The following is a 16309-nucleotide window of genomic DNA, read 5'->3' on the forward strand; positions in this document are numbered from 1 at the left end:
AGCGAGAACATGGCCCGACTGGGTATCAGAGCGCTGTACATAACAAACCATAAAAGAAGTTAAGCAGACATATGGTGATCACATTAGATATAAAATATCAGAGCGTTACAAAGATGAAAGGTAGATTTGTGCTGTAGACATGAAATAAAAGTTAGTTTGGTGACTTCAAGTCTATAGCTGCAGGAAGCTTTTCATGAACAACCCTACTCTGTAGTATTGATTATGCACTGAAGTTACACCAACACATTTACGAAGGAGCACTCACCTGATCATTTATTTATCTCCTTTATGCTAGAGCAGGTATCTAAACACTGAAACAGGCATTCGCATGCACCAACCATGGCTACAGGGCAGGGTGACAAGGGTCTGGCTTTTTTCACGCGGGAGAGTGTGAGACAGCACAGGGCAGTAAATGGACGGCACCAGCTCTAATTGTGAACAGGTGACAGCAGCCACCGACCTCAAGGCCTGCTTCGAGAGCCTGTTCGCATCAAGGACAGTATTCCACCATTACAGCAAGAATTAGATAAACTTCAGTGTTATTACAATGGGTTTAGGTAATAAGAATGGTCTGCGAAGATTGACGTTCTGCGACCCTGTATTATTCTGGGATTGTTCCATGGCACAGACTACTGCAGAGCACAAACAAGGCCTTTACTTGCACAGGTGTATACTAGTTGGGAAGGCAATATCATTCTTGGTACATTATCTCTCATGAAGTTTAACCATGAGATAGTACTTCTAATGGCCACGATTGTACCAGACATTGTGTCTATTGTGCTACTACTATGGGTATAGCACATAGCATTTGTCAGATGGAAAAGATAATACCCATTTTAAGAAGAGTTTCCTTGGTGATTGCCATGGCAACAGCTGAAGTCAAAGTGAAGTTGATAAGACGAAATAACACTGTCCAAAATTGCAAGTAATCTGTAAAATCATGTGACACCCACCAGAAAGGCTCGTACAACAGGCCAATAAGACGTTGAAGGCCCACCATGTGAGATGAAAACCACAGCTTTATATTGAGTGTTTTCATTACACCTATCCATACACAGCTACACCACACTTTATATCGTTAGATATTCATGCTTCGTCATGCATTCAAGGTCCGAGTTTTCTGGACAAACACACTATAAAACACGACAGCAAACAAAATCAAACTCCCCAAAACTTTGCCCCATCATCTGACACCACAACCCTAGGCCAAAAGCAAATTGCTAATTTGGCACAGAAACACATTGGGCAAATGGTGATGTGTTCAAAACTCTCGATTTTTCCCTACTCCAAACATGGCTACAGCACCACTTCTGTTTTACTACAGCAGGTAAAATGTCTCCCATCATCGTTCTACACGCTATGTTGGGCCAATAAAATGAATTACATCCTCCCAAAAAAATAACTTAATGCCACAGCACAACTGCTTGCCCCTCTATTTTAGAAAGTATTTCAACTGAACCACAAATCTTAAAATCACATTTGCTACTCAAGACTGGAAATAATTATGGAATAAGAAGATTGTGCAGCATAAGGTATACCAGGATGTTGTATCTAGTCCTCCTTTCATAGCCACACAAAATATTTTCAGGTACATCATAGCATCAATGTGCTGGTAATCCAACAATATAAGGCTATAACAACATTAAAATTCATTTTTAAGGTCAGCCCAGATCCAAGCTTAATTTCTAATTTAAGTATTTAATAGGACAAATTACTCATCTTCCTAACTCTTTCACACGTATAGTATATCTACCCACAGATTACTCATCTCAAAATACCTTCTAGGCACCCGGCTGGATTCAGAGAATTTCCACTGATAGGTGGCCTTGTGCAGCTTTGCACTGACACCATTTCGCCCCAGAAGCGACGGACCTGAGCCGCATCCAAGCGCTGCCCCTGCAGGCCGACGTCAGTTCCTTGTCTTTTCCATTTCCACACCCTCAAATGAGGAGTGTGAACAATTGTTGACAATAGTTTGGCAATTGGTTGGGACCTCTTCAAATGTTAAAAAGAAGCAAATTCAACCAATGCGGGAGGTAGGAGGACAGTGAGGAGTCTACGGTTAGATGGAATATTTGCCAGAAAAAAGCAAAACTGAAGGTAAGCTACTTGTTCTCCGGATGGATACTTCTAACTACACATTACTCAACTTCGAATGAAAACCAAAGAAGTACGTTCCCAAGGTAGAGGGTCTGAGGAGTGACCTCAAACCAAAAGGGCTTGCAGTATAAAACAGGCAAGGTGTCTTTCACGGGATGCCTGGCTGTCTAGGCAGTAGTGCATCATAAAGGTATGCACCAAATCCCACATTGCAGCTTGCCACACATCAAGAACAGATACTCCTGCACCAAAGCAGTGGTAACAATCTTGACCCTGGTGAAATGGGCCCTCAGACCTTCCAGGGAAGGGGGGTTGCTTCTTGGCAAGTGGATGACTGTCCAGGTCAACAAGTTCCTCTTCTGTACAGCCTACCCCTTCTTTGCTTCAGAAAATTCGACCAAACGCGGACTGTCCAGTCAATGGTCCTGGTATGATCAATGTAAAAATGTAAAAGTTGATGGAGCCTTCCCTCCTCTTTCGAGGTGTGAGGAGGAGAGTGATCAAATGACCAACGTGGAAGGGAGTCACAACTACCAGAAAGCAGGCTGGCCGAGTACTCCGCACCAATTTGTCTGGAAAAAAGGTGGTGTTGGTTGGTTACACTTAACCTGCATGCAGTTCACTTACACGAAAAGCTGATGTAATCGCAACGAGGAATCAGTTTGAGTAAGGAGACACAGCATGCAACTATACATAGGCTCGAACAGCCTACACATGATGACTGCCAAGACCAAGTAAGGTACCACTGGGGCATCACAAAATACTTTTAGAGTGTAGAAGTGTGACAAACCATTAATAAACCAAGTGATATGCACAAGGATGACTGGTCCAATAAATGCTGAAAGGCTAAAATGGTCAACAAATAATCTTTTGCAGTGCCCACTGCAAAGACTTCCTGGGTTCTATGTAAAACAAACAAAAGGACGCCTGACAGTTTCAGCTGTGAGGCTTGAGTGTTTTGGGCACCACACCAAGTTACAAATTTCTCCCAGCACCCCGTATAGGTGATTTCATGCATTGGTGTCTGGCAGCAGGAAGGCCTCCACCACTTTTGAAGGTAAATCGAATGCAGCAAATTGTCGCAGATCAATTTCTTCAAATGGAGGTGTTATTTACAGAGGGTCAGGTGAAGGACCCTGCCCTGTTGCTGCGACAGAAGGTTCTCCCGAAGTGGTAGACAAATTAGTGGACAAAATGCTCATGAGGTCAGGGTACCACTCTCTTCCGACACATTCCAGGGAAATTAGGATGAATTGTGAACACGTGTTCGGGCAGGAGACACAGTTGTGTAGCATGAAGGAGCCTCATTTATCCTTCCAGCCAAATCAGTAATCCAACGTGCTAAACTGTTGAAACTGCATGTTCAACATTGCTGAAAAGATGTAGCCAGGGTTCGCCCTGCTGGTCTTATACAATCTGCTCCACCACGGGATGTAGACACCACCATGTGATGTTCCCAATTAAGTTTGCTTATTTCCTCCGTTCTGGCATTCAGGGATCCTTAAAGATCGGTGTTGACCATAAAGCTGTTCTGGTGTTACAGCCCCCCATAGTTGCAGACTCCTGGTAAAGGACCTAGGAGATCACTTTGCTCTGCTTGTTGCAGTAAAACATGGCGGTAGTGCGGTCTGTGAGAACCTGCACCATCCTCCTATGATGGCAGGAAAACCTTCAGAAACAAACACATGGCCCACATCTCTAACATGTCAATGTGAAGCTGGTCTTCCACTGCAGACCTGAGACCTCTGATCTCCACCACTTCTAGATGACCACCCACAACGCAATAAAAATGTGTCCATCACCCCTTTTAGGTCTGGGTGCAGGATGGAGACTAGCGTGCTGTAGGTCAAATTGTGAACAATCATTCACCACTGCAGTCATTGGGCAGTCTCCTCCAAGATCTGAATGGTATTGGAAAGGCAGCTTTGGTGTTGGGCCCACTCAAGACTTCAGGCTCGACTGCAGGGCTCACCTGTGCCACCTGGCACAATTGAAAAAGAGTATTACGGAGCTAAGCGGCCAGGAAGCCTTAGAGCAAGCCTCACCAGGAGCTATCCAAGACTCGTTGCGGCACAGGAAAAGCCTCGAATTCTACTGTGGCCAGGATCGCCCCAATGAAGGGAAGTCTCTATGAAGGAATCCGGTGTAACTTCACCTCGTTTATGGTAAACCCCCATTTCTCTAACTAGACCGTATAGCACCGGGACGCTCCGTTAAGTAGCTGTGCGCTCTAGAAGTCCATGTACATTATCTTTCTTCGTCTTTCACTTGGACTTCGGCTTACCTAAAGATACCTAATGGGATTAGGAGCAGCTGCAGGAAAAGCCCCGGGTTCCAGACTTGGGGCAGCACATGGATCAAGACCACAACTTCTCTGCTTGGTAGTGAACCTAACCTCCTAGTCTTCAATCGCCTCTGGATGTAATAGGGCACAATTGTCACATGACTGAGTCATGGCTGAAGCCCAGACACACCTTCAACGGTCTATGACATACTTCTGCTTCCTGAAATCACGGCACAGCTTGTTTCTGTCATTTTTGGTTGGAACATCATTCCCAATCACACTATTCAAAGAGTTATTTGGGGTCATCGAAACAATGACAAGGTTGGAGAGCAATCGCCGGATCTGCATCAGAAGGCATAGAGAGAAAGAAACTGACGTAAGCGCGCAGGAGTAGCACTTATAAGAGACTCTCTTCCATCACTTATGGGAGGGTATAGTGCCAGCTTGGAAAAGCACGATACTGGGCCCCTGCCGGAAAAGGCTCTGGATTGAGTCTGGCCAATGGGGGATATTCTAAGGGAAGAATATGTGGCTAGACGTATGCATCAGAAATATTTTGGGTGTACATTTTACGGTAAATGGATTTCCAGGTAGTAACGCAATTAACACCGCAGGCAATGCATTAACCACTAGTGGTACTGGTTCGAGTGAAGGCACACAATACACATGATCCCAGCACAGGGAAGAACATAGTATGGACATGTACATCCAGTTGCCTCACCAAACATTTATAGTATGTCACATACAGAAATGCATCACCAGACAATATTGGTTTTCCTCTCTGTGCTGCGGGTAATCGACAAATGCCACAAGTGGTATTTGCACACTGTTTCTGTAAATGAAGTCCCAGGTCTCTTAGTAAGGCTTCACTATTCACGCTGCAGCATACTGAAAAGCACCCTTAAAACAACACTCTAACACAAGCAGCCAGCATTGCCAGTGCCCAGGAAATAAAGTAACATGATTTTAATCAATCATTTCAAAAGAAGATAAATGAATGCACAGCTGGGATGATCAAACATATTTCTTATGTTGTGCATGGGACTTGCTCTATAGGGAAAAAGTAGAGATAATCTTACTTTACATCTTTCACTCATGCACACAAGTAATATTCACTTGGTTCTGTCTTCAAACAACAAAATGAAAGCTTCGGCATGTAAAGGATCTTCAGTCACTTACCTTTCGGCACCTCGGATTGGGACAGCTGAAACGAGTCACATCTTTGTCTAGAATTGCAGGAAAACTGCACAATGGACACCTGAGGAGAATAGATTAAAAAAAGTCACAACCCTCTCGACTGCTAAATATTGCATTTGCCAATTTATAACCCTCAAGTTCAACTGTACTAAATGAAGAGTACAGTGCATCAGACCCCCTGCTGATCCTGTGACAAATACCGCAGAAATGCAAAATGAGGAGCGCTCTTATCCAAACCACATCCATCTTAAACTACATCCATCTAAGAAGTTTGACTACTGAGGCTAGAAATATGGTGGAAGATGCATTAGAGAATGAATCTCACTTGTCAAGCTGGTTGAAAGAGAAATTAACTGGTGTTCATGTGCGGAGATGTGTTTTCATTGTAGGGGATATTTTGTTGTAGAACAGTTATCCGTTTTTGGTGGTCTGGGTATCGCACATGGACTTGCGTGTCCGAGTATGGCCTGAGAGTGGAACTTTACAGTCTGTGCCCCTTTGTGTTATGCATCAATAGCGGGATGTTTACATTTAATATATAATAATAAAATTAGTTTCTAAAGCGCCTGGTTAGACAAACTAGTTTGTCCCCGCACTGCAGCTAGCCTCCCATTTTGTATTGGTAACAAGGAGACATTCCTATAGGCCATCTTGTTTAGTTTTAGAAACATCCACAGTACCTATTAACTTTTGCGAATGAATACCACACGTGTGGTGCATAGCTGTTAATACATTTATTTGTGAATTGACCACGAAAAAGGAATACGTATACTGAAGGCAATAAACCAGTATTGGCAGAGAAAATAGGTCTCACCTTTGGGACTGATTGGCTTTGCCAATGACTTTTATCCGCACTGTACAGCATCAGCCAGATGCTGTGCAGCACAGATAAAAGGTTGTATGCTAAAACATTTTTCTTAAAGGCGCAATGACGCTGCAATGTCAATTTGTATCCATGCATCCTCTACTTACTTATGCATGCCTACAAAATGCCACTGGTGCCATTTTATTTTAATTTACCGAAAAAAGATTAATCAGTAAATAAAAAAAATAAAAAAATAAAAAGAAGCAGCGCAAATGCTCTACAGATGGGCCATAAGCAAATTGCTACTTGGATCTTTGCCAAAATTAATACATGTATGCCTGAATGAATAAAAGATGGCGGGTGGAAGGGAGGGGAGCAGGCAGGTAGGTGGGTGGAGCAGCACTATAGAGAGATGTGCAAAGGGGGGGAAGGAACACTCGAGGGAGAGAGGGAGAGAGAGAGAGAGAAGCATCCAAGTGGGAAAGTAACAATGGGGTGGGAGAATCACAAGAAAGCAAGAGCAACAAGGGTGTGGGAGAAGCGCAAGAGAGCGAGAGCAACATGGTGGGGCGTGGAGAAGGACACGGGTAAGGGCAACGCAGACCATTGCGAAAGAAAGGGGGGTAGAAAAGTATACGAAGGAAACAGCCGGAAAATACATACATTTTCATGGAGTGCTTAAACAAAAAGAAAAAAATAGTGCCTGAAAAGTAAGCAGTTGAAGGAAAGGACACAGGTAATGAGTCTAAGCTTCAGAGGAGTGGCAAACACAAGAAGAGGAAGGAAAACTCACTCTGCCTAATGAATAGAAAGCAAGCAAATGAGTGACAAAGCCCACGAAAACTAAGTAATGGGCCTGTCAAAGCCCCTTTTAGCAAATAGACAGCTTGCACTGGCTGATAGGTGAGACCTCAAAATGGTACATAGTGAAGGAGAGGGCACTAAGTATACGTTTTATTTGACATGCTGAGAGATCATGGAGCACAGATTGTGTGTACTGAGCAACACTGAATAGTAGCAATAGTACACTTGCCTTGAGTTGCTTCTCGGTAGAGGGCTACATGTGAGCAACTGCTGTGTTAAGAGGTTTACGAGTACATACTATGAATTGTTCACAATGGGTAAGCTGTGGGAGCATGTGCCACAGCGTTCTATATACGTGAATTAAGGGTTTTGTGTTCCCAGTTCATACATGCTCTTTATTATGTGCATCTGTGAAGAGCTGCTTGGGCAATGATGTAGAATACAGTTAACTTGTGATGAGAATGGCAGCGGAGCAGTGTTTAAGGGCTTCTTCGTAGGAAGCAATCCTAACCTGAGGGACTATATGTTGGGATACAGGACAAAACTGTTTATCAACATGATTAAGAAAATAACGAGATCCTATTTCCCCAAACATGAAACTCTGCAGCGGCCTCAGTCCACTGCTTTGATGGATGGCCAATAGTAAACCCTGCAGAACTGAAGGTCATGCCTTATCCTTGAAATACGTAAAGACTTGTAGTGGAGATATACCTCTCTTCAATAAAAACTACTAAAATTAAGAATGTACATACACTAACAGAACCCAAGAGATCGTGCCAACTACAGGCGTACTGCTGGGTACTCGGATACTGAAGTACTTAAAAAATGGATATGCACTATCTTTGAGGAACACCATCCCACATATAACAATACGGATTCCAGGCAACTCTGGCAAGAAAGCTGCCATGATTAAACTGTGTGAATATATGTTGGGGCGAGTGTCATGTATTGAAACTAGACCGGCACATGGCCATCAGCACTTGGGAATATACTCTGACTATAAAAAATGGTCATCTTTAGGCAAGTCTGCATGGACATGAAATGAGGAGAAAGCTAGATTTTCTTCAGTGGGCAGCTAACATCCTTGAACAAGTAAGCTCTTCATTTGCACCCGGTGACACTGCAGTTTTTTTTAACTACTTGTGTCCAGGCATATGGCTTATCTGCTATTGTACGACTATGGCCCTGGCCAGGCATCAGAAAATGATGGTGTACTTTATGCATGCAAAGAACGTTGCTAATGATTCACATAACCTTCCAAGAACTGGTCTAAGTGTCCATGTGCTCCAATGTTTGAAGTTAATTTGAACAAGTCTTTGGATCTTCAAGGAGTTCCCTGAAACCCTCAGATCAATGATTACAGGAAAGATCAGCAAATTATTCCTCATTAAAGCTATATGTTGGGGCGAGTGTCATGTAGTGAAACTAGACCGATTAAAAAGGTTGCGGAGAAATCACCATGATGGAAGTCTCCTCTTCAATATTCTCTTTTCCAGAAAGTAAAACCCCAGAGTCAACACGTCTTCCCTGCATCTATCATGCTAGAAGCAAAAATACATATAGAATTATAGATAGGTCTCTGGGAATAAATAATGGGGGATGTTTTCCACAGAGCGGTTCTGCGTGATAGAGGTTGATCACCGTTAACCAACTATCATTTTAAGTACAGTCCACCCACCCATTAATGCCCTGCTCAGATGAGCAGCGCCGAGGTAGAGTCATGAGTGGAGCCAAACTTAACAAGGAGTACGCCTACAGGATCACAAAAAAAAAAAAACCTTTCCAATATCCTCCCCTAACCTTAATATAAAAAACCACACCTGGATCCCTGCCACTGGGGAGAGGCGAAGGAGGAAAAAAATATAAAATATTATATACAAAAAGAAAAAGACAAACCTGAAAACATATCTATCTGGTGTCCTGCCATCCACAGTGCCTTCTCTTAAACCTTGCCTCTCCTCTCATTCAAATAGATACAAAAATAATGTGGGCTTCTGCCACCCACCCCAACACCCGCTGCTTCTTGCCTCCATCTCTCCACCAAAGCCACGGTGTCCACTCACACAGAGAGAGAGAGACAGCCTAGCAAATAGCAGTTTGTCAGTACAGCATAGTTTCTCCTATTATAGAGAATCTCAGACCCATACGGTGATGGGGAAAACGGTGCTATGACACACCCACCTCACCCGAGTCTGCGGAGACCAGAGAGAGGGGCAGAAAGGCAGGTGAGTTTGCTAACCACCATTTCCCCACTTAGGTCTCTGGGCCCAAAGCATAGCAAAGAATAAGGGGGACGCAAACACTTCCCCCTGTGATTTAAGTACAGAGGTAAACAACTTATGTTTCCCTTCGTTTCTATGAGTTAGCAGCAAATAAGAGTTTGACCTGGTTATTCATGTAGAAGCTTCCAACAGAAGGAATACATAAGACATTCTATTTTCCCTTTGGCACCACTTCAACAATGGAAATTAAAGCCATGTTGGCTAATGCACCTATCATCATGATTAAATAAAAAAAAAAAATCATAAAAAACGACATAAAACCGATTGTTATCGATAGGCTAGTCCTGCTTTCTAATATATACTGCAAAATCTAAGCAAAAATCATAGACCGTTGACAAGTGTGTCAAACTCATCCATTCCAATATGGGTCCAATAAAGTCATAATTCTAGGCCCTTTTGCCATTGTAAAGAAACTCAACCAGTTATAACCTCAACAACGATTAAAGCAATACGCAAAAAACCTTCAACATGGTGTCATGACCAATCCATACAACAGTGTTCCACAAATTTAAAGTTTCAAAAGTTTTCATTAAAATGGCCATGGCATAGAGCTAGCCACCTTAAAGCATTACAGTTGATAGGTTAATTTCACAGGTGTTAACTTGGAGTCAAGTTACAAGACCAGACCACCCTCTACCACCAACATTAATCTTCACTGTACTAAAACCTCCACACAAAGAAATTACACTATAACACAGGGCACTGGCACCCGCACTGATTTGATTTCATATTTATAAAGCGCACTATGCCCTAAGGCATCAAGGCGCTGCCAACAGAAAGAAGCTATCCACAGTAGGGGCACTTACAGACGAGAATAGAACCACGTCTTCAAAATTGTTACAGAAACCCATGTGAGGAGTTAGAGTGGCAATGTGGATCGGCAGTGTATTCCACAATTGGGCATCGCCACCGAAAAGGTGTGCCCCCCCATCTAACCTTCTGAAAAATTGGAACAATCACCTTCCTCAACGGAGAAGATCTGCAAGTAGTGTTGTTGAAAATAGGCCGATGGCTCTCTCTCCATCTCCCAGGATGACACTGCCACACTCCTATTGCCTAATGAATACACCATAGCTTCTGACAGCATTTTAAATAAATTTAAGTTATGGCTCTATCTAAGATGAAGATGGCGGTGCGGAAGGAGCCTCTCCATGTTGTTCCACATTCCGCTGCCTCTGTGGTAATAAAGTCAAACGCTGTTGGGGCACCTCCCAGGTGTGCTGCATGAACCTACAGGTAGAATCTAGCAGTGGTGCAAATGTAAAGTGCATAGTGAACTGGTTTGGAAGATCAGTGAGAGTTGTTAACAGTGCTGCGCTAGACCCTGGGCTGCAGAGTTTGAAGTGAGGTGGCGGCGCACCCCGGAAGTGATCACAAGACAGCAACTGCATTTTAAAGGGGACGGCGCACTATAGAGGAAGGAGCCACCAGGGAGCTTAATAGCAAGATCAGTGCAAAATAAAAGAGTATGACTTACGGCTGCGTAATGGGACAGATTAAAAAAAGGGGAGACCACTGGGAATAGAGATGATCACTCACACAGCAACTGAGGCATGGGCTGCCTTGCTGATCCGCCAGTCATCACGTGCAATCTGCAATTGAAGGAACCTTGGTGGGTAAAGTACCGTAAGAAAGTATCACATAATTGTACTGTAAAATCCTAGTCTGGTACACAGACACACATGAACCATCCTTTAAAAAAAAGATCAGTGGGGCGTTTTATGGAATATGACTCTTCAGTTGTGGTGTGATCAGCTCTCTAAGGACTATATTATCCTGCAGCCTGATAGGCAAGATGCAGGGAAAGAAAATGCCAAAGGAAAGGCGCACACTCCTGCTGATCAAGAATATAAGTGTGAGCTTATCCTTCAATTGTGATAATGAAGGGGAGCTGCTGAGACTCAGTCTATGTTGAAGCATAGGAAATTAAACAAGGCAGGTACCAATGAAGGGTATTTGAACGAAACACTGTGCTCCAGTAGACAGTATGAGCTCCAAAGAAATGGCGATAAAAGCACCTTCTCCCCTTAAGAAAGAAGACCTGAAAGCCTGCCTGGCCAAATTCAACCTTGGTTTGAGAAATCACTAGCAGAAGATCTCCGACTATTCTACAAAGACAGCTGGGCAGGGAAAGAACATATTGAGACATCCCCCAAATCAAAGCCTGGAAACTACTGGCAGCCAGGCCAGGCAGAAAGGCAATGACCAAGCAATTAATGCACACCTCCACTGCACATTTCGAGATCAAAAAGAAATATATTGGAGAAATGAGAGGACCAGGAAAAAAGATCCAGGTGAGAACGGGAACTTATGTCTACTAAGACGATAAAATACGACCTAAATGCCGGAAGCCGGGCCCTCCACTTCCAACACATCTCCCTGTGTAAAGCAGCAGCAAATGAGTTAATTCAGACATGTTATCCAAGAATTAAACAAGAATTGAATTAAGCACAGGGGATAATTCCAACGGGACTGTAGTCCTGGTGGAGGGCACACTAAAGGGGAGTCTGAGTCAACACTTATCACTGTTGTTGTTTGTGACAAACTGGAGGGACAACAGACATGAGGGGAGACCATATAATAAAATAAAGAAACAAGCATTTACAATGCAATAGGTCTCGCAGCATTAAAGTTTGAGTTATTGGCATTGTGTATGACAATGCGTTGCATACATTTTTTAGCAAACTTTGAATTGGTGAGCAGTGACAGTGTGTGCAAGAGTATGCTGTTCTTGAAAGCAGTGTGGTAGAGAGTGCAGGAATTTGGGTGACATGAGATGCTGCAACTTTCATAAGTTCAAGGGCCGGTCTGTAGTTGACCCCAGATGAATGCTGTTGTCGAAGACTGGTTCTGCTATGGAGTCTGCCACCAAAGCCACTCCGGTGAGGATTGCCTTGCTTGCGACAGCCACTGCAGTTATCTACAGGGGAGGAGTCCACCCCATGAAGGCAGGAACGCCACTGATACCCACCACATAGCCCTGACAGCCACTGATCGCCAATAGGTAACTGCAGGGCTGAGCTCCACCTGGGGATGAGAAGGATTGAGAAATGGGGACACACCTAATGCCTCTGTTTTTGAGCAAAGGTCACTGAAGATATTGAACTGAATGCACACTTAATCTTAGAGAACTTTTGAATGTACTGTACTTGGCTCCCTGGTATAGTGGGTACGGTAATAGCAGGATAGAGGATGGTTGCTGGGGAACGAAAGGGAAATGTACCACCTCATGGTTAAAGTACAGCATATGACAACCTAGCATAACCTATTAATTGCATTGGACAGTCCCACACTCCTTCCCTGAGAGGTCTGCGCCCGCTTGCCCTCGCTTTCATAAGAGTAGAAAGGGTTGCACTTGACCCAGTTTGCAGAGCCACGAGAATACCTCATCCTATACAGTGGGACATAATAAAAAGGTTGTGAGAAAGGAGTAAGTTAGTGAGAGAGGTAGGATAGAGGGAACAGACAGAGAGGGAAGAGGTGGGGAGATGAGGTAGTAGGTGAATAATAAAATAAACTGATACGGTATGTAAAGAGAGAGATGTGATGGAAAAAGATGGAGTACTGAGAGATGTGAAGTAGAAATAAGGAAGGAAGATGAAGTAGAGAGTGACAATGTAGAGAGAGGTACAGAGAGATGGAAAGATTTGGAGAGGAGAGGTAATGAGAGAGGTGAGGTTGGAAGAGAGATGAAGCAGACAGAAGAGAGACGAAGTAAGGTGAAATAGAAGAGGGCAGTGAGGTGGTGAGAGAGCAGGGACTTATAGAGGGAACTGAAGGAGGTAGGCGGTAGAAAGAGAGGGGAGCTGGAGCTCGACAGAGGAATCAGGTGCACAGAAATGCTGACATCGGTAGAAAGCACGTCCTCGCTAAATTATCCATTATACTCTGGTAATTTACACCAATTCATGTTATTAAAAATGCCGCAGATTGTGCCAGCATTAAATATCATACTATTTTGTTGCAGTGGTCTGGTTTAAGCAGACAATGTCTCGAGGGGGACAGTTTCAAGTAGAAAATGATACAAGACACATTTTCTCGACAAACCAATCTCTTCACTTGTGTCTACAATTAATTTTGAACAAGAGGTATGCGCTTGCTTCCAATTTACACACATCGTAGCAAAAAGTGCAATTTGGAACATGTATGGATACTATCATGCAATTTCCCAAACATTCATCATAATTTGGGCGAAAAAAAATGGTACAGGTTTACACACTTTTAACTTAGTAGAGAAAGAGTTGCGTTGACGGAGAAGAGGTGAAGTGAGGACAGAGACGTGAAACAAAAGTTGTTCCTACTACCGGAGAGGAGTTAGGCAGGTTGGCACGCAGACTTCTGTGAAGTGGCATGCCCAGCAGACAAATTACAGTATAAGCGATATTTTATGGCAGTTTTATGGCCGGACTTCGAGCTCTGCCAATCACTTTACTGTGGAGCTTCTTAGAGGGTGGGAGCCTGTGGGCTCTGCAGTGGGTGCTCTAATCCACGGTACTACCCGATCAGCGCCTGACTGGGGTTGCAGGGTACCTTGAATATGATCCACTGGGCTGTGTCCACATCAAGGTCAGGCGGAAGGGTCGTTGATGGGCAGGGACAGACACGTGTTTGTCATTAAGGAATAGATCCATGTCGGATTTTCAAGATTACCACCACTGAATATGTAAACGCCAAAACGGTTCCTACTTAGACTCATTGTACATTATTCAACTGGTGAGTCCATTCTGAAAATCCCAACCAGACTCCGCCTTCCCTCGTGGGTGTATAATGTGCAGATCTGAATAGTCACAGACACGTTTACCACTGTACTATTTTCTAGTTGGGGTTGAGCTGCTCTAAACCTGCCGCTTTGGGTCCCTGCCGGTTTGTTTGAGAGGTAGATGGCGGCGGTACTAGAGCGAGACACTCGCAGCACGTGCATTAACCCCCTGCGCTATGTGTCCGGCTGGCGTCAGGCGCTGCTGGATACAGGCTCCGGTGGGTTTACTGCAAGGGCTGTTCGTGTCACCGAGATAGGAGGGGTCGAAGGAGCATAAGAAAGTGAAACAAGGCACAATCACGAAGATGTCTGCTGCAGCTACTCGACCCCGCCGATCTATCCCATCACTGCTTCCGGGATGGGGCTGCCGGTGAAGGATCCGCACTGGGCTCCAGTCGCCGAGTGAGCTCAAGGGGAGGGGCCGAGGGAGGGACCGGAGACACACAGACAGCCACATCCACACACTGGGAGCAGGAGCCCGGCTGTCCAGCTGTGGACCCGCGGACGACGCCTCCCCAGGGACCGGACCAGGAGCCGTGAACATGGAGGCGTCCGACCGGTTCCCCTTCCTCACCCAGATGGACAAGTACAAAGGTAGGAGACGGCCTGAGCTGAGCCTGCAGCAGCCTGGCAGTGGGGAGAGTGGGCACCGTGCAGTGCTTCAGCACTTTTCAATCGATTTGTACTTTTAACATTGTGCGTGCATGATGCTTTCGCGCCTCGTTCAAAAAAAACATAAATCATATATTTGCGATTTGTACTTTTAACATTGTGCGTGCATGATGCTTTCGCGCCTCGTTCAAAACAAACATAAATCATATATTTGCGTTGTAACACAATTGCAGTCTGAAGTTATCAATGAGACGGAAAACACAAGCTTCTCTGGGAAAAGTCAGCTGCTCGTTGCGAGAGGGCAGGGGCTGCCCGCGCATGCGCGCTCCGAGCCCCGGCGCCAAAGCGGAGTGCGGCATCTGAAGTCCCGGGTGGGGGCCCGGGTGAAGACCAGCGCTGCGGAGGAGACACGGAACTGGGGCCCGGGTGAAGACCAGCGCTGCGGAGGAGACACGGAACTGGGGCCCAGGTGAAGACCAGCGCTGCGGAGGAGACATGGAACACGCCGAAAGAGCCCGGTGAGTGGGGGGGGGGGGGGGGGGGGGGGGGGGGGGGGTGTACGCGCGTGTGTCTGTGTGTGTTCGAATGTGTCTGTGCGTGTGTCTGTCTGAGTGCGCGTGGGTCTGCGTGTGTGTGTATGCAGTGTGTGTGTGCCTGTGTGGCTGTGTATGTGCGCATGCGTGAGTGTGGCTGTGTGAGTGTGTTTGCACATGGGAATGAGGCACGAGAGGGGCACGGCGCCGTGCGCGCCCACGAGGTGAAATCTGCGCTCTGCGCTCGTGCCCCTCTCGTGTCTACATTCCCAAATACGGCTGACAATAGGTCTTTCGCTGACGCTCGACCTAAAAACGGAGCCAGATGAGCCAAAGAACACACCAGAAGGCACGGCCTGACTAAGAAAATTGATACCTAGGGAGCTAAAATAAAGGAACAAGGAAAAAATATAATAGCCAGACATGGATTACTGGAATAGACCAGTGATGTCTCACAACCTTAGACCATAATGATGGCCCTATGTGGAGGTGAGATGGGGTGAGGTGAAGAAAGGAACAGTGTTTTGGCTTGCTGTGAGGGTAGAAGATTTGAACGGCTAAAAGATTCGACTGCAGATGGTATAAGTGTTGCTAATGCCTGTCTGCTCTCTGAAGAGGGGCATTGTTGTCACTCCTCTTGGCTGAGCACCAAAAGCACAATTGCCTATAGAAATGTCTAAAGATGGTGTTGCTCACTTTTAGCATTGGGAAATTACATGGCGACACATGGTGCTCATTCATAGAGACAAAAGGCGCTTATAAGGAGGAACCTAGCGACGCCTTCGACGCACGCGGAGCCGCACGACGACGCATGCAGACACGCAGGGGTACTGCTGATGAAAAAACTTTCCGGATCCAGTCTGACGCCTGGGGGTAATTCTAAGGTAAGAAATCTATCACTACGTGTTTCTTTCAGATACAGCACAACACAAA

General features: G+C 45.1%; 1 protein-coding gene across 4 annotated transcripts in view; it reads right to left on the bottom strand.

Moving 5' to 3' along the window:
- The window catches only part of RNF216 (ring finger protein 216), an 853926-nt gene that overhangs the window by 288917 nt on the left and 548700 nt on the right, over window positions 1-16309 (bottom strand). For all 4 annotated transcript variants that reach the window (XM_078665045.1, XM_078665046.1, XM_078665043.1 and 1 more), the window contains one exon: window positions 5564-5642. In XM_078665045.1, the coding sequence (XP_078521171.1) occupies window positions 5564-5642 (79 nt within the window). The remainder of the gene's footprint in view (window positions 1-5563; window positions 5643-16309) is intronic.

The sequence above is a fragment of the Lissotriton helveticus genome, chromosome 10 (genome assembly GCF_964261635.1).
Source record: "Lissotriton helveticus chromosome 10, aLisHel1.1, whole genome shotgun sequence".
Classification (NCBI taxonomy): Eukaryota; Metazoa; Chordata; class Amphibia; order Caudata; family Salamandridae; genus Lissotriton; species Lissotriton helveticus.